The sequence below is a fragment of the Protopterus annectens genome, chromosome 2.part1, assembly GCF_019279795.1.
Source record: "Protopterus annectens isolate FY-2018-M chromosome 2.part1, PAN1.0, whole genome shotgun sequence".
NCBI classification, from domain to species: domain Eukaryota; kingdom Metazoa; phylum Chordata; order Ceratodontiformes; family Protopteridae; genus Protopterus; species Protopterus annectens.
In genome coordinates this window covers 1,239,023,404-1,239,041,629 of record NC_056729.1, presented here as the reverse complement: position 1 = coordinate 1,239,041,629, position 18,226 = coordinate 1,239,023,404, and the positions used below count along the sequence as shown (strand labels likewise).

The following is an 18,226-nucleotide window of genomic DNA, read 5'->3' as shown; positions in this document are numbered from 1 at the left end:
TGTACAATTAACTTTCATTTGCCTTATTAAGGGACTTCCTATTAGTGTCCTTTGTTTGGATGCTCATGCAATTGCAGGTTAAAGGGATTCCTCTGAAATGTGAAATTCATTCAGATCCCACCCCAAAAGATTGCATTAATTGAGACAGAGTTGACCATTTCATTGTCTGCCTTTCAAGCCCAGAGTGAGGGCACATGAAGTCATTGCTTTTTCTACCTGGGTGAAGTACCAAGGCAGGGTCTTCTTCAAGACCTCCTGTAACTTTAAACATTTTATAGTGGTCAGTCTTCATGGTTCCTTCCACACATTTTGGATGTGGTTGTGGACTATGTCATTCTCTACAAAGTCATTATGCCCTTCAGGATTATTTTATCAGGGTTTTTCCTATGAGCTGTAGAGGGGGTTGGATGACTCCCACCAGTCCGACTGTGGTCAGAAGACCTGATAGTGAACTTCATTGATGTTTTGGAGAACAGGTTCTTTCTGTATTCCGGGAAAGTGGATGCTCCAGAAATGAGGGCTTCATAATTGGAAAACAGACTGAATATGAGTGACTTGTATTTTTGAACTTCTGGGAGGGCAGCTGTGACCAGACCTCTTCCTCCTGCTTAGTTGAGACAGGAATGTACAGTCTACTTGTAGTGTTTGTAGAAAAGTGATGCAAATGTGGCTAGTAGCCTTTTACTGAGGCATCATTCTTATAACTGGAATAGTGAACACTCTTGCAAACTTTGAGTTGCAGCTCTTCCCCTGTATTTGAGCTTAGGTGTGTGTGTGTGTGTGTGTGTGTGTGTGTGTGTGTGTGTGTGTGTGTGTGTGTGTGTGTGTGTGAGAGAGAGAGAGAGCATGTGCATGCACATGCCAGGAAAGTCTGACTGGGTGCAAAACCCGTCAGCCAAGGTCCATGGAGAAAAGCTCCAGTAAATGGAATAGATTAAAATACATACAAATTGTATGGTAACAGAAAGCAGTACAAAGGTATAGATGATATAAGTTAGTCTTTGAAGAGCACATCACATACATTTTCAAATTCATGATATTGTGAAAGACTGCATCTAAAATTAAGCTCTTTAAATAGACTTGATTGCAAATAGACTTGTTTAGGCAGGGTCTTCCAAGACTGGCACACCCCATGGGAAAGACTTTCTGCTTCACATGACTAACATCTGCAGGGCTAACAGGATGTGAACAGACTGTGAAAAAAGCACATCACTGCTTTTGTAGTGGTCATTCTATCCCAACTACCCTTTGTAGGTAGCTTTGCCTCTTGCATCCCTAGAATCAATATATATAACTCAGATTGCCGTAAATATGGGAAAATGGTAATCTTGATAAAACAAGATGCTGTCTGACATGAGAGGCCATTTTTGGAACTTGTTTTTTGCTGCCAGGTAGTCATGTGTCCACTTCTCTTTGCCAGGAAGCTGTCCATTAGTGTCAATAAACTATCAACTGGAGCACATTTTTCATGGAATTCACATTCCCGTGGGATAAAAACATAATAAATAGACTTTTTTTTTGGTGTCTCCTGGATCTGAGACGGCAGCAGACATATGGATCTTCTTAGTATAAGAAACTTAAGTGATGCATCTTGTTGCCATTACAGAAAATGCAGCATTTTTTAAAGCTCTTTCCTTTGATGTAGAGAGAAATTGTCCGTGGGTTCTGTATTTTTTGGAACTGAGGGGAACTGCTCCAGTATGGCTTTCCACATTCTTGTATACCTCTCTCTATCTCATCTGCCCACAAAAGTTCCAGGTAGAAAGGCCAAGACTCATTCTGATTACACATTGGTGGCCAGTAATGGTGTGGTTCCAAGTGTAGCTGTATAAAAATATGGCACCATCACATTTTCTGTTAAGACTTTAATATACTGTACTAGAAGCTGGTTCCACTTGTACAGCTTTGGTAGTTTATGAACCATTGGCAGTGGCAGTATGACAGCCACACTTAAACCCCCCCCCCCCCAAAAAAAGGAACTATATAAAAAGACAGTTTAAAGAAAAGGTTTGATAAAAAAGCCCCTATTTCATTCAGAAACAAGCTAACAATTACGTGGTTTCATGTCTGAAGCCAGAGACTTGATACTGAGAGTTAAGAAACTGAAAAATTATGCACAGCCCTGCAAGTTAAGCAGTGAAGCGCAAAACTAGCTATTATACTTTAAAATTTGCTCTTTAATATTATTAATTTGTCTCTATTTGTATGTCTATTTGGGGCTTTTCCCCCAGTTCTCCACTGAAAAAGGGTAAATTCTTCCCCATCTGGACCAACCCGATTAACAAATGCGAAATAAATAAATAAAATATTTTTTGCAGGGCCAGCCCCTCCCTGCACACCTATCCCCCCCAGCACACACACACACACACACACACACACACGATAAAATTCCAAGATGCACAACTGGGAGGAGGGAAAATTTTCCAAGATACTGTAGTTTTGGAACTTGGTATATACTCCTCACACAAATAGCACTTAACTTCTTGAAGTTTCAGGACTTGCAGATGAGTCTTGAAAATGCAGTTGGAACCATAAACAATATGTTAGCCTAGATTAAGTATAAATAGAAGAGACCATCAGTAACAATCAACAGCTATGTGTTTATAGGTTCATAGGTTGGTACTAGACTGTCGGCCCTAGGACCTATACAAGCCTAACCATAACAATTCCCTGGCTATTTCTTCCCACACTACTTACTTCCCTGGACCCCTCTCTAGCAAGGCAACCGACATGATCCCTGGGGTGAATTTCCTTTCTCCCATCCAATCGTCAAGGTTCCTTTTGAAGAGGACCAAAGAGGCGCTCTGCTTGACATGTATGGCCAGTCTATTCCAGAGTCTGCTTGACATGTATGGCCAGTCTATTCCGGAGTCTTGGTCAGGAACCTATCCCTCCAGCATGTTTTGTTTATTGTGATGACAAGGTTTAGATCCCTGGAGCATGTGGCTCTGAGGGATTGGGATTTCTTTAAGTGCAGTATGTCCAACAGCTCTGGGTTTGACATGGCCTTGTATGTTAAGCAGAGATTGCCTCTGAGTAGACGATATGCCACAGACTATAGCTGGAGTTTAAGGCAGTCAGCATAAGGCATCTGCTTTAGGCCTGTGATTCTTTTAGTGAGGTTATTTCTGCAGCCTTTCCAGTTGTTGCAGATGTCTTCAGAAGTACATACCAAATGGGGTATTGTATTCTATAATGGGTCTAATGAGGGATGAGTACAGTGGGCAATGACCTCCTTTTTTTCTGGATGAAAAGTCATTAGTGATAAGGTGTGCCACATAGGATTTCCTGACTGTTGTGGCGATGTGGTTATTGAAGGTGAGACCACTGTCCACCTGTGTCCCTAAGTCTCTTATCATACTTTCAGTGTTTAGTGTACTACCACCTATGTGGCAATTCACGGGTATATGTTTTTTCCCAAAGGGGATAACTATACATTTCTTGGCATTGAGCTTGAGCCCATGGCTCTGGCACCAAGCATCTGTTTCTGTAAGGCCCTTTTGTAGAGTATCCACATAATTTGGGGATTCAATAATGGCTCCCAGTTTGCAGTCATCTGTGAACTTTGTTAGCCAGAGTCCCTTAATGTTGGCCTGTACATTCAGAGAAGTAGATGCCAAACAAGAGCAGTCCCAGGACTGAACCCTGAGGGTATGAGGTACTCACTTGTCTGGAGCTGGATTTGGAGTCAGCTACTTTTACAGTGTGGGTTCTGTCAGTAAGCCAGTTGGCAACCCATCGAGTGACGTAGGGATTAATGCTCAGCTTAGTAAGTTTATCTATGATTCCAAAGTGGGGGATGGTGTCAAAGGCCTTGGTGAGGTCCAGATAGGCTGCGTGGACTGCCTTACCCTCATCCACGACTCTGGAGACTGATTCGAAGAAGTCATTCAGGCTCAGGAGACAAGATTGGCCCTTCACAAATCCAAACTAGGTGGGGTCCAGTGTTTGATGGCAGAATCACAAAATAAAGGCTGCTTCATCCACACAACAGTGTTCAACAATACAGTTGTAGTCATGTACATATACAATACAGACGTAAATATGATACAGACCAATGGATGTGATGTAATAAATAAGGGACATACTTTTGTTATCTGAAAACTACGCAATCTTCTCCCTATACGGAGGTAATCATTCCACCCATCTCTCTCAGAATACTAGACTTGTATGACACACTGGCACCATATTTACCTTTCCAATGCCATACATAAACAATAAGTCTCATTAGTGTGCAGTGTCTCCAAATCCTGTTTTCTGCAAAATGTGCAGTTTGAAAGGGACCGATTGCCAACACTCCGAAAAACCTAGTGATTGAAAAGTATGCGCCAACATCTGCAACATTTGCACAGCAAGCCAGCTTCAATGATTTAAAAGGGTGAAGCCCCGAGAATGACCCATACTCAGGTTTGTTTTTGCAGTCCAGGCATCTAAAGGTGCTAGTGGAGAGAAAGGAATTGGACTATGCCTGCTCATCTGAAGTGAAGGATGACGACAAAATGCTAGAGTGAATCTGGTGGTCCTTGTAGCAAAAGCCGTAACCAAGACTAGAAAGCCATGAATAGGGGGTCAGATAATACAACACAGGTGACGAATGGCTGGAATCAAGTTGTACCATGCAGACTTGCACAGAGGCATTATAAATGAACCAAGAGATTTAAGTATCACAATATCAATCAAAAATAGCTTCACAGTTTCCACAATACTGATATAGGTATTTCCGGCTCATTACTGTAGAAAAATCAGATGTAATGAGTGCTAACACACTGAAAAAGAACCAAAAATGTGCAAGAATATACTATACTGCTCTTCTCCTTTATTTATTTATTTTTGCAGGGGGCCCAACCCCCATACCAAAGTTATATATGCAGACTCAGACAAAAGGGAATATTCCAAGAAAAAGCCATTTCAGAGTTGGTATTAGCCACTCTCTGTATTTTAGACCAGTGGGTCCTAAAAATTCAAATGGTTACTGGTATTTTCAATGTACATAATAAATGCGATGACTGCACAGTATAATTGTACCATATGTGGAAGGTTTATCTTACTTAGTTGTACACCTCTAAATTGGTACTACACAATTACAAGTATGTGAATAAGACTCCTGGGGAATATGCATATTGATGGTTGTGGCATCCCTAAGCTGTGAAAATTGTTCATCTGAGTTTGTTGTTGTTGTTAAACTGCATCATTACGTACTTAACTTATTTTTGGTCACGTCATCAGCACATCTTACTAAAAATTTGTTTTCCATAAACAACATCACAACATGAAGATGACAGAGTAACATAGCTACTGTACATAACTCCAGAGTCATGCACTAGGGATGACACATTTAACATTAATATACTGCTACAAAGCACATGAAAGTAGATAAATCCCATACTATATTACTCAAACGATTACAGACATTTGCGAACAGGCAATGATACATATACTTAAAAAAATACACAACCTATTTAACATATTCATAACATCCACTACACATGTGATTGGCAAACTATTAAAATGAAATATATTCAGCATACATAGTTTACATCTGTGTATACTACTGGGACACATAAAAGTGCATCAGGGGTCTCCTGTCATGTAATCATAAGCTTTCCTTCAAGTATGCAACAAGAACTCTTGGGTGAATCATAACTGTTCAGTTTCTTGCATTTTACCAGCATGACAAAGCCTTTTATCCATGATACCACAATTAAACAGCATTGTCCAAGCCAGGTTCACTAACTGGAACAGACTTATGAAAGCAGTACACAGGAAAACAGAGACTAAGAGCAAACACAGCTGCTCACAGAGGACAGCTTAATGGGTCCCTTTCATATCACCAAAATGCCAATTCAGACTTTCAGATGATCGAGCCGACAACACCGACAGGACACAACACCGACTGCTCGGGAAACCGACTGTAAGGAAGTGCTTGGCTAGCATGTCAACCTTTGCCCCTTACCTCCACGGTAGTACGATCTCGGAGCTGGTATATTTAGTTTGGGGGGGGTGGTAGGCAAAGCTCACATGTGGGTTTGTTTTGTTTGCTGGTGCTGTGTGCTTGTCGGGTTGGCCAACAAGTTACTCACCATCAGTTTCCTGGTGCTCCGAGTGGTCGGTGTTATGTTCTGTCGGTGCTGTCAGCTTGGTCATGTGAAAGTCAGTGAAGTGCCGTTTCGGTAATGTGTAGGGGACCCAGCTTAACACAGTATTAGCATTAAGCTGACTTACCCACTCCAAACAGGTATCATCAGAACAGCATTGTGAGCTGTTATGTATGGCCATAAGTGCACATTCACCTATCCTGGCTTCTGTTAATGTCTTTGAACTTTATACTTCAAGGAATGGCCCACATTACACCAGCATGTCATTTTCATATTTCATCTGAAGAGGGAAGACCAGGCATAGTCTCGCCATTTGTCCCTTCCTCACCAGCTCTTACAGGTGCATGGGACATTAACTGAAACCAGCCTGCCTAAGTCATAAAGATATTATCCACTCTATACCAACAAAGTTGGCTTCTTCAAGACTTAACTGATTCTGGCACATACATTTGGACTCAAAAGTTGGCACACATTGGTGCAGTGTGCTTTTACTTCCAAAAATTCTGAAACACAGAAAACTAATGAGATTCATTAAAGAAAACTCCACTTTAGAACTAAAAAAGTCTTTTTGACTTTATCTTTGCTGTCTAAGCTATTTTAACATGTCAAAATTACTCTGAATGCTTATTATACAATTCTAATGCATTTTTTCCACAAATGGCTGCCAACGGGGCTTAATATATTAATGCAATCTTGTTTTTCTTCAAGCCTTTCTCTTTCCCATAATCTATTCCAAGTCTGTTTTATGAGTCACGCTAGACATAAGGAAGTAGTGGTGCATTCGCATCCCATTGACATATAATGGGATTGGTGTCCCTAATCTTGTACACTTTCTCTAACATGGTTGCTGCTTTTTTTTTTTTCTTTTATCATGTAATGACCCCCCCCCCATTTATGTTTGTCTTGCAGCCCATTTTATACTATACTAAGAAGCAATACAGCTGCAACTGAAAAAGTAGCTAAATTGCAAGCCTTTGTTCAAAGAATCTTTTTGGAGTCCAAGATGAATTGTCAGTCCCTCCCTTCTCCCCACAGTATTTTTGAGATGACAAAACTGTCACTGCATTTGGGTATCCTGGCAGTTTCATGTATGACAGCCACTAGTGGAAAGGAAGGGATTTGAGAATGTCAGTTCCCCACCGCCTGCAGTGAAAGGATTTTTTTTTACCTGAATATTGTAGAAAATGCTTTAGTTATAAAACAAATGAAAATAACATCCTGTTCTTTTTTCCGTTACTAAATAAGGTTGAAAACAAAATATGCCCAATTTCTATTCCAAACAAAAGTTATGTAATCACCATAGCTATGCATCTGTGTTGGCTGTTTTCTTCTTCAAATATTACGTTTCGGAACAGACCTCGGGTCACAATTTTTGGATCCCACTTCAGCCACCTCTCAAACCCTGGATCTGCAGCTCAAGCTCCCCCCTCACCCAGAATCCCCTCCAAACCACACACCACCCCAGACTGAGTTTGCCACCTTAGTCTCTAGACATAGTAAAAGGTATGCAGAACAGACTTGTAAATAGCTTTTCAAACTCTAGAAATAGGAAAGAAAAGTGTCTGGAGCTTAATCAGGAAAGAACTAAGATAGCATACTCCTAAGTCGTACAAGGAAGTCTTATATGCATCTTTTACAAATGGAAGGGGGAATGGAGGGAGATCGGTTGAGGAAGGACAAAAATTGACATCACAGATGCATCATTATGGTGAGTACATAATTTTTGTATCCGATATGGTCTTTTTCGTCCAACTGCTGGGACAGAGTCCGTAGCTAGTAAAAAACCCAGGGTGGTCTTCATGGAAGGATATTCTGGAGTACAGCAGAGTCAAACGCCTCCCTATCACTAGAAAAAATACCTAGCTTGTAATGAGCAATAAAATTGAATAAAAGTTTGTAAATGACATCCAGTGGTAAAAATAACACAATGCATTGAAATATTTAAATTTAATTTAAAATGCTTCATGTTAACCAGACTAAAAATGTGCTCCAGTGTGATAATCCACATATTTTCTTTGTCCAAGTTCTTTTGCCAAGCACCAAAATCAGAATGGGGTTTATTAACTTTGTCATTACCAGTAAAATTAGAAAATAAATGTTTGGTATACTTATACAATGCATTGTTCTTCCTGTGGCATCTTATTATCTTTTATTTGACCACATTAGTCCCACTAGGATAGTGGGGTGGCCACGGTGGTGCAGCGGTTAGCATTGTTGCCTCACAGCAAGAAGTTCTCTGGTTTGATTCTCGGCTGAGGTGCCTTCTGTGCAGAGTCTGCATGTTCTCCCTGTGGTTGCGTGAGTTTCCTTCGAGTGCTCCGGTTTCCTCCCACATCCCAAAAACATGCTGTAGGCGGATTGGACACTCTCTAAATTGGCCCTAGGTGTGTGTGTGTGCATGAGTGTGCCTTCTGTGGAAGGTTGGGCGCCAGGCTGGCAACTCGACACTGTAAAACTCCACTGCCAATCATGAGCAGACAGATGATCCACTGTGGCGACCCCTAACCAGGAAAAGCCGAAAGAAGAAGTCCCACTAGGATAGTGATCGCTTTTTTCAAGGGAGATCTAAAGTGGTATTTCTACTACTAATGGAAATTTGACTGGGACATTAAGGAAACTTCCCTTACTCTTTGATAGGTGCCACAGGATCTTTTAAATCCATCTGAGCTACCACCAGCTCAAGCTGATGAGACCTCCATTTAACATTTCATCAAATGAGTGATGCACTCAGGAACAGAGTACCTGGTAATAGTATCAGCAGTCTAATTGCCTGGAGTGGAAATAGAACCCACAGCCTTCTTGTTTTCCACCACAAAAATTAAGTGCAGTACTTGCAGAGCCACTGCTATACTGCCTTCAACGATTTGCTAATTATTTATTTTAAAAGTTTTCCCAGTAAGGAGAGAACTGCAAGAATATACAACCAAGTAAATATGAATGGTTTGTTTGTTTTTGTATATAAGTAAGTCTACGTTTTTACATCTCGTGTAGTTTTCTGTAACCACTTTTCCATTGTGTGTTAAAAGTCTTTCCTAGACTTTGGCTGCCAAGGAGTGAAAACGAAACACTGCTGTCTAATCTAAATAGATTCTCATGAGTTTTCCATATATAATTCTAGCTGATCTTTAATGAAGACTTGTATTCCTTGTTACCAGAGATCTCTTGACTATTAGTTAATTTATGTTAAAGCAGTATGTTTTAGCATATAGTGACAGGAAATGAAATTCAGCATTTTAACCATTTAAGTCCTCTGTTTTTCTTTTTTCTTCAGATTATGCAGTCCAAATTTTCCATGATGCCATAAAGGAGGGCAAGTTTGAATGCTACCTGAAACCAGATACGTGCTTACCTATGATGTACATAGATGACTGCCTGAGAGCCACACTTGAAATTTTGGAAGCACCAGCTGAGTGTCTTACAATGAGGACGTACAACATTAATGCAATGAGCTTCAACCCTGAAGAACTAGTAAATGAGGTGCGGAAATATCTGCCAGACCTGCAGGTCTCGTACAATGTGGATAAAGTTCGACAAGGAATTGGTAAGTACCATCCTTCACCGAATACTTGGGAAAGCAGGAAATGGGCCACAGATTTCTTCTGTGGAAGGTGTATGACAATCTAAGCTACTTTCAGACTTCCCAACTTCCTGATTTCTCATTTTTTTATTTTTTACTGAATTGTGATTAACCCAGACCATCAAACTTTGTCAAGCATACTATGCTAAACTAATGGTCAGTGTGTGAAGTGTTTTGCAATTAAGACTCAGAAGACTGTTCTGTGTATATTATTCATTAAGCTGCCTGGTAAAATTTGCCAATGAAAGGAAGAGTATTACCTGACATTAAGGATGAGGAAGAGACATAGCTGAATCTCTTTTGAAGAACACAGGTTGATTATCCATTCTACCATTTTAGTACTACTACACAGGAATCCTTTAATTCCCTTTACTTCATATTGTACTGACATCAGTTCTGCGGAAAATCAAGGGGCATATATTTGTTAATAAGCTGTAATGAGTTTAGTTTTGAAAACTACACAGTTGTTAGTTTGGAGACATTGGCCTGCTTTCAAGGAAGAGCAACTACTACAATATAAAGGTAGCTGAGAAGCACTGGAAGCATTAAACACGAGTAATTATGGGAAATGTAGTAGTAATGGTTTGCAGAATAATCTAGTACCAATCTTCAAGAACGTAGAAGCAAGAAAACCAGATACTGTACTCAAAGAGAAAATGACAAAAGTTGCATAAATTATTGAAATAGTTACATGTAGTGTCTGTAGTGTCCTGTGTACTGAAAGTCATGGTTATACCAGGATATTGAGCAGAAACTAGTTCAATAAGGAATAGATACAGTTCCTATAATAGTAGGAACAACAGGGCTGCTAAAGAATTTTCAGGTATACAAATGTAGGTAATATAATATGAACTACAGAAGGAGGCAGCTGTGGGTACATTGCATGATGTTGCTAGTGCGAAAAGTATTCCTGGCAAGTTTCAAGGACTGAAGCAATGCTAAGTTCATGAACTTTAATACCATGATGTAAGAATGACATCCATTCCTTTATGGTACTGGAAACCATAAACATTTGAAGAAATTAAAATGGAAAAGCCTGCCAGTCTCCATGTATACCAAATAATATTTTAAGTTTACTACCCCCCACCCAAAAACCTGATTAGAATAACCACTTCACTAACTACTGGTTACTGGAGCATTTCATACGAGCAGATGTTTTAATGTCATCACTGCCCAGTGAGTATGTGAAAATGTCCTTGGTAAATGATGCCTCTCCTCACCAAATTCTAGACACACGGTTACATGTTGCATCTGATCTTCAGACCCTCAGATTAGTGACTTCAGCAGTGAACAGTGCATTTTCCAGCTGCCATAGCAATGTTTATCTCAGCTGCATATTACAGCTGCTATAGCAATGTCTAGCTCAGCTGCATTTTCCAGCAGCCATAGCAATGTCTAGCTCGGCTGTGTCAGAGTGTGGCTTCTGCATCTTAATGCAGTTAGACAACATGAGAATGGCTGTAGATTAATCAGCTAAATAAAAGTCTCTCAGATGGACAGAGCCAAAAATGAACCAGATATAACAAACATGCTTTTCTTTTGTAGGAGGCAAAACCTTCCACCATACCTCCATGCAGGAGGTTGTGCCACCTCCACTTCTAGTCCATACTGTAGTCATCTCCAGGGACACATAATTTTAGGTAGACACCCCCCTCCTTGATAGTGACCCTTAACTTTGTAACGTAATATAACTTAAGGAGACAGCAACCAGACAGAAATCATTCTCACCAGGTTAATTGTACTTTCTAAGCAACCAGCCCTTACCTTCCCTTTGTAGCACTTGTCAAAAAAAAAACTTTTGGCACAGAACTTTGGCACTGTACCCTGTTGAATTGAATCACTTAAGAATATTGTGCTGTTTATTGTTTAAATGTCTTCATGCATGCAGTTGCTGAGATGATCCTATCACAATTGCATGAGCTTACAAGCTCAAATCTTCAGCTCATCGTGACTCTTAAATTGATAAGAATATCTTGCTTATACATGTATTTCTTTATTTGGTTAATATGCTGGAGGTCCAATCTTCCAAACTCCCAGAGAAAGAATGAGAAGGGCTTTATACTACCTGCTGGTGATGTGTCCCCAATATATTTAATTAACATTTGTTTACCAGGAATGTCAGACTTGGAACGAGCCAATTTTCAGTGGAGGCCAAGAGAGAAATGCTCCAGATGCATGTCTTTGTAATTTATACATTATACATAATGTAATATAGTGGATTCATGTCACTCAGTTAACAATTCTAAACAAGTTCCAATCGATTTACTAAAAAAAGCCGAAATGTTATTTTAGTGAACCTTGGAGGAAAGTTATTTTGCAGGGTAGGGCAAGGCACCCTTGCACACCCAGACATTTCATGTGGCAGGAGGTTGGTGTAATGGTTAAGGTGTTTAACTTGCAGACACAAGTTGCAGGGTTTGATTCTGATATGGGATAACTGACTAGGCTTAAAATGCCCATAAGGACAGTTAGCCTAATGCTGTTCTATGAACCTAAGAGAAGTGATGTGGATAGGCTTTTTCTACATGTCTGCATTTTTCAGATGCCACTGCTCTTAGTCTAAATCTGTCTGAAGTATGTTGGGAAAGATATGGAGGCTGGAAAACATCTAAAATATCTGAGTTAGTTAGGCACTTTCTAAATGTTACACAGTGTCAGAAAGGAAGAAGTGTATTTGTTTTTAACAGTTTTATTTATTTATTTTACATTTGTTAACCGGGATAGTCCGACTGGACTCAGGTCCATTTTTAGCGGAGGCCCGGGGAGAAAAGCGCCACATGTGAATAGTTACATAAGAGTTAACAGTAGCAGTTTTATATAGTTACATACAGATACCAGTACAGAATTATAGGATTACATTTATACTTAAAAACTTGGAATACATACTTATAATTTAACATTAGTTTTCTTGTTTGAACTTAGACATTTTAGTGGTACAAGGCTGAATAGGTAGCATGTCATTCAGTAATACAATATATATGAGAACGATAGTCAAATATTATAGACTTTTGAGACTATTTTACAGATAGCCAGGTAAAATAAAGTGGTGAGCTGATTAGTCAGGGTTGGTACAGGGGCACAGTCAGTGACATTTTAGGTATTTTTGAGAGATATTTTAAATTGGTTTATAGACTGGATTTCTGTAAGTTCAGCAGGGAGTCAGTAAGCACAGAAATATAATTTGCAGTTAGAAAAAAATGGTTCAGTTGCAACAGTTAGGCATGCTCTCTCTGCAAGGCAGTTTAACAGAAAACTGAGTGCTTTGAGTCTAGAAATTTAGCTCATTTGTTGTCTTTCATGAAATAGCCAAAACACTGTCTAAGAAGAAAAATAGTAGTAAGAGAAGTTCAGGAATTATTGAGGGCCTAGAAAGAACTTATTTATTTTTGTTAAAGGCACAAGGTCTTGCAGAGACCATAGATACTTATGTTACTTAGCTAAAGAATCATTGGTTAGTATACAAGTACTAGGCTAGCTGCCCTTGCAGGTTATTTTAAGCCTAGCCAATTTCCTTTTGGTGCTTGAATTTAACTTATCCCACTTGGTTTATTTTATTGGTCTTACCCATGGGATAAAGTATTTAGGAGCTGCCTCTAACCAGTAGTAGAACAGGGGGCAGTAATGGGGTAAATGTTCTGTTAAACAGCCCTATAGATCCAAGTTCTCTTGAATATGGATGGGGGGTCTGTTCCAGAGCATTTGTATCCTCTGCAAGATATACCTGTCCCTCCAAACCTTTCTGTTGATGTTGCAAAAGAGGTTTTCATCTTTGAACTGAATATTTCTGATGCCATTTGACTTGCTGATGTGCAGTAAATCCATCAGTACTGGATTGGAGGATGCCTTGTATGCTGGACATAGGTTAGCTGTAAACTAAAAATGCTTTGTGATTGTCTTTGGCTTGAGCAGGCTATTTTAGCCTAATACTTGACTTTTATATTTTATTAAACTCCTGAGTTGTTTACTTGTTTCAGTGATAATAGTGCTAACATTTTGGGAATGGCTCTTACTTTTGGTTAAAATTCTCTTCCTTTTATTGTAAAGCTTGTTATTATGGTTCTACCATGTGATTTTTCTTTTTCTTAGGTTTGCTCTGCAATTGTCCATAGAGGGTAGATCTGCATTTATGCAGTTGTTTACATGCTGGTGTACAGTGGTGGTGTATGCTTCCATGTGTTCAGTGGAGTTAACTGGATTTAGTAGGGATTGAAACTTGCCAACGTATCACTTAAGAAAAGGTACCTTGCCATAAAGAAATTTCTAATGGTACCTTGGGTGGAAGGGATCTCTGGTTTCAGTTTTATTTTGAAGGAGACTGCTTTATGGTCAGACCTAGTAAGTGATGAAGATACACAAGGGATGGTGCAAGATGCCCTTGTATTAGTAAAGATAAGATCTGAGATGTTGTTCTCCAAGTGGGTACTCTGACCAGTTGTTCCAGAGCATTTGTATTGACACAATCCAGGAATTTCTGTGCTTGTGCACTTGTGGTAATGTAGGTTCCCAGTCTATAACTGGATAGTTTAGTTCACTTGGGAAAATGGTACTATTGTGTTTAATACAGAGTGAGTCTAGTTTCAGTAGATGGGCATTGTGGCTTTCTTGGGTCATACAGGGACTTTTTATAGCTAGCTAATATATGGTACAGGACCTTTCTGATGATTATTTGGACATGAAGAAGCTGTAGTGCATCATGCTGCTTTAGCAGCGTTGACGCGAGTCTCTTCTGGGTGAAGACTGAGACACTGCTACTCCTCCTCCGCATTTAGCTCTCTGCCATTTTAAACCATGTCTCAGTCACTACACAGACTTCAACTTCCTCCAAGGTGAAGAAGGGAGTGGTGGCAGAAGGTTTTTTTCTTGTTTAGGCTCCTAGCATTGATCAGTAACACATTCATATTTTCTTTTGCTTATTTCATTATGTTGGTATACTTTTCAGGTTGGCATTGCATATAAAAGGCACTATAGGGTGGACAGTGTCTTTGCCAGTAATTGAAACCCTGGTCAGTCAGTCATATCATCCCTAGCAGACAGTTATTGGACCCTCTTTGAATGACAGCAAAAATGACAATTATTGAAGTCAATTATTTTTTGCTCATATTGCGACATTATCCTTGGGGAAGGTAGAATGATGCTAGGTTAATACCTGCCTTGGACACGTGTTCTGAGAGCTCCATCATGTCTCTCTCTATATAGTGCAGGGAGGTACCCCTCAAGTAATTTAAACCAGAATGAACTACAATAGCAATACTGGTACTTGTTGTTCAAGGACTTGTGTGCATGCGTGATCCACCTGATTCTGGCACCAGACAAGCAACTAACTGTTACTCTTTCTTTGCTCAGCATGGTAAGAGGCAGATCTGTATGCCTTACAATGGAGTCACCTGTAACAAGAATGTTTGGTTGGGTCAGTAATAGTAGGCTCAGCATTTACTTTGAGACTTCTTGTGCTGGGTAAGGAGGTAGGTTTAACTTGCTGGGTGTGCTTGTGTGTATAGTTTGTGTTGTAGAGGTCTCTGGAGTTTAGGCAAGTTAATATTTAGAACATCAGCATATAAGGGGCTATGTGTATTGTGATGGTCTTGGAGATATGTGATGTGCAGTGTACTGCTGATGATTTTAGTGTCTTGAATTTATTTTGTGAGATTATTGTTTCCAAGATGTTTTATATATGTACATCTCTCACACACTCTCATGCAGTTTGAGTATTCATAGATGACTATCAGACTGGTTAGAGAAGTTGTGGGGAAGTGCTGTTCTGTGATACTGACAGGGATTACTGTGGGGGGCAGGGGTGATTATAACTGCTTGAAGTTCAGTTTGTTTAGGATAATGTTTGGATGCTCTTTTCATTGAGGTTCATAGGTTCATAGATTAGTTCTAGGCGAACTGCTCTTGTGAGTCATTTTAAGCCTAGCCAGTTATCCCTTGTGAGACTCAAACCCTGCACCTTGTGTTTGTAAAGCAAACACCTTAACCATTAGGCCACCCTTCCAGCCCCCTGTTTGTTCAATACAAAATTAGCCTGGAAACCACCTTCTGCCACCAGCAAAAATCTGTAAACTAATTATAGTAAAAACTCACTAATTTAATACTAAAATCAGTGCAAGCAGTATCAGAACACGCAATATTAACAATTTGATCATAGGTCTTTTAGCTTTATGAGTAGTTTAAGTGGAGAGACTTGCAAAATTATACTTTTGTGCTTATTGTCAACAGAAACTTGTAGCAGGAGGAAATTATGTTGTCATATTAGCATAAGGGGCAGGCAACAACACTGGGATTAAGAATCAAGCCAAAAACTATGGATTTGGTGAGTTTTGTGATTCACTAGTAAGAGACAGAACAATTTGTGGCATAAGATATGATCAGACAAGAGGAATACTGTTAAGGGAAGCAAGTCTAACCTCATCAAAACTGGATTTATATAAAGTACATGGACAAAATAAAACAAGTGCACAGTGCAAAGAATTTGAAGATATGGATGTGTGACAAAAAGGAAAGTTGGTTGAAAAGGCAGAAATAAACATGAGAATACATGTAGCAATAATAGAGGTGAGAAGGAAAGTTATGCTATTTAGAGGAAGTAAGGTGCATTTAATCTGTTTTGTGGAAGCTGGTAGTTAAGATGCATTTTCAATTATGTGTAAACAAAAGCCATATTAACAGAAACATGAAAAAGAGTTTGGTTTCACTATTAGTGATGAAGTCTGAAAATGCACAAAATGGTAGGGCAATTGTGCAAGTCAGATTATTGGCAAGAAATGCCAAGAGTTGAATATCTGCAGTGTGTGTTGAGCTACTTTGAAAGGAAACTAGGGACAAGTTTAAAATATATGGGGGCCATATTTTAATATCAAAGGTGTCTGATATCAAATACAGAAGACAAGTAAACATTGCAGACATTTATTGTAATGTTGCAGTATTTTGCACTAGGCTGTGCCTCTGAGAAGGCTGTTTGAGCAAGATGTAGTTTCGACATGTTGCTGTAAACAGGAAACTATTATTGAAATGCTGAAGATATTAGTTACAGCACTTTTGGCAAAAAGTGATACTGCAATAGCAGTAAGCATATGTAACATCTTCTCCCACAGGAATAGCTTCCCAAATGCTGCTGTTCTATATTAACTGTCCCTCATTTTTTTTTCACTCCTCCCTCCCTTCTGCCAACTCTTTCGGTGCTAGGAACGGTCAGCTTCACATGAAAATATTGTAGAAGTGCTTCCCCTGCCTTACTTCTGATTCTCCATTTATACTGAAACTTGCCACCTGATTTTCCTGCCATGTCTGGAGCAGGATGGTGAGACCTTTTACTGTCAAGATTAAGATTTGGTTCCTTATGCTCACCTGTACACTTCTTCATAGTGGGAATATAAGAAAGCTGTGTGTTCTCTCCTATTATTATCTCTGTCTTGGTTCTGTTTCATATTGACTTTCCTATTTTGTCCCATATTTGGTATGCTGATTAATTTTATAGGTCCTTGATGTACCACTGTACCATTAAAAATCTTCATTCATACACAAACTTTATTAATGTTAACTGCCATTGTAACTGCTTTAATAAACCAAATCCATACAGCTAGTCTCAACATGCACCGATTAGATAGCCCCTAAGACATTTTAACCAAAAGACTACATATACTTCAAGTATCATTTGCCTAATTTTAACCCATCTCTTCCCATGAAATCTGTTAATTGAATTAAAGCAATAATCTATTTACAATTTCTTTGCTGCAGGAAGTGCTATAAGTAACCTCCTCAAGGACAAGATTGTGTGGGAAGACATGAGATACGAGAACTGTTTGCCTTTAGAGTGTTTTGTACCAGAGGCCTTGCCAAGATGACAGTGAGTTAGAGGGCTGCAAAAGTGCCTCACCATGCCTGGAGTTGCAGGACACATGGAAGCTAGTGTCATCCAGCAAATTGTAATTGGTTTCCCCGATACTTTTCCCCTCTACAATAGGCATGTCATTTCTTCTGCAGAAGGTTCCTAGAGGGTTTGCCAGTGTCATGATGGTATGGAATTGGGCACTTCTCTCTCTGTCTCTACTTCTTGGCTGTGAACTCCCGGAGAGACTGATTCTGTTTACAGATTTTCCTTTGGGTGGAAAAAACATAGTGAAAACAGGATTCCATAGTGAACCCTGGGCCAAGGAAAAGAATCACTTGTCATGGAAATCTTTTTTGTGGGATTTGTTTCCCACACAGCTGCACAGTTCTTGACTAAATACAGTCTCATAATCAGAAATGGAATCAGACATTCCAGTACAAAAAAGACCACAAAAGCTGTAAAAATTCACTGTGGATATTACTGGTTATAGGAAGTAAGCCAGCCGTGTAGAACCATTAAAGAGGCATGTGTATTTCCAAATGCCTGTCCAAGAATAATGCAGGATAGAGAGATCACAAAGTGTTAACTATATTAAACATTTAAAATGCCTAGACCTGCTAGAACGGGTCCCAAAATACCAAGACTGAATGGCTGAAAAAGTTGACTTACATATACCAAATCCGAGAATATTCCCATTTTCCTCAGTGGTATTGCAGTTTCAGA

At 39.5% G+C, this 18,226-nt stretch overlaps 1 protein-coding gene across 3 annotated transcripts in view; it reads left to right on the top strand.

Annotated features, from left to right (window-relative positions):
• LOC122794405 (L-threonine 3-dehydrogenase, mitochondrial-like) overlaps positions 1 to 18,226 on the top strand; it is a 121,685-nt gene that overhangs the window by 97,602 nt on the left and 5,857 nt on the right. For all 3 annotated transcript variants that reach the window (XM_044062771.1, XM_044062770.1, XM_044062772.1), the window contains exon 8: positions 9,367 to 9,636. In XM_044062771.1, coding sequence (XP_043918706.1) covers positions 9,367 to 9,636 — 270 coding nt within the window. The remainder of the gene's footprint in view (positions 1 to 9,366; positions 9,637 to 18,226) is intronic.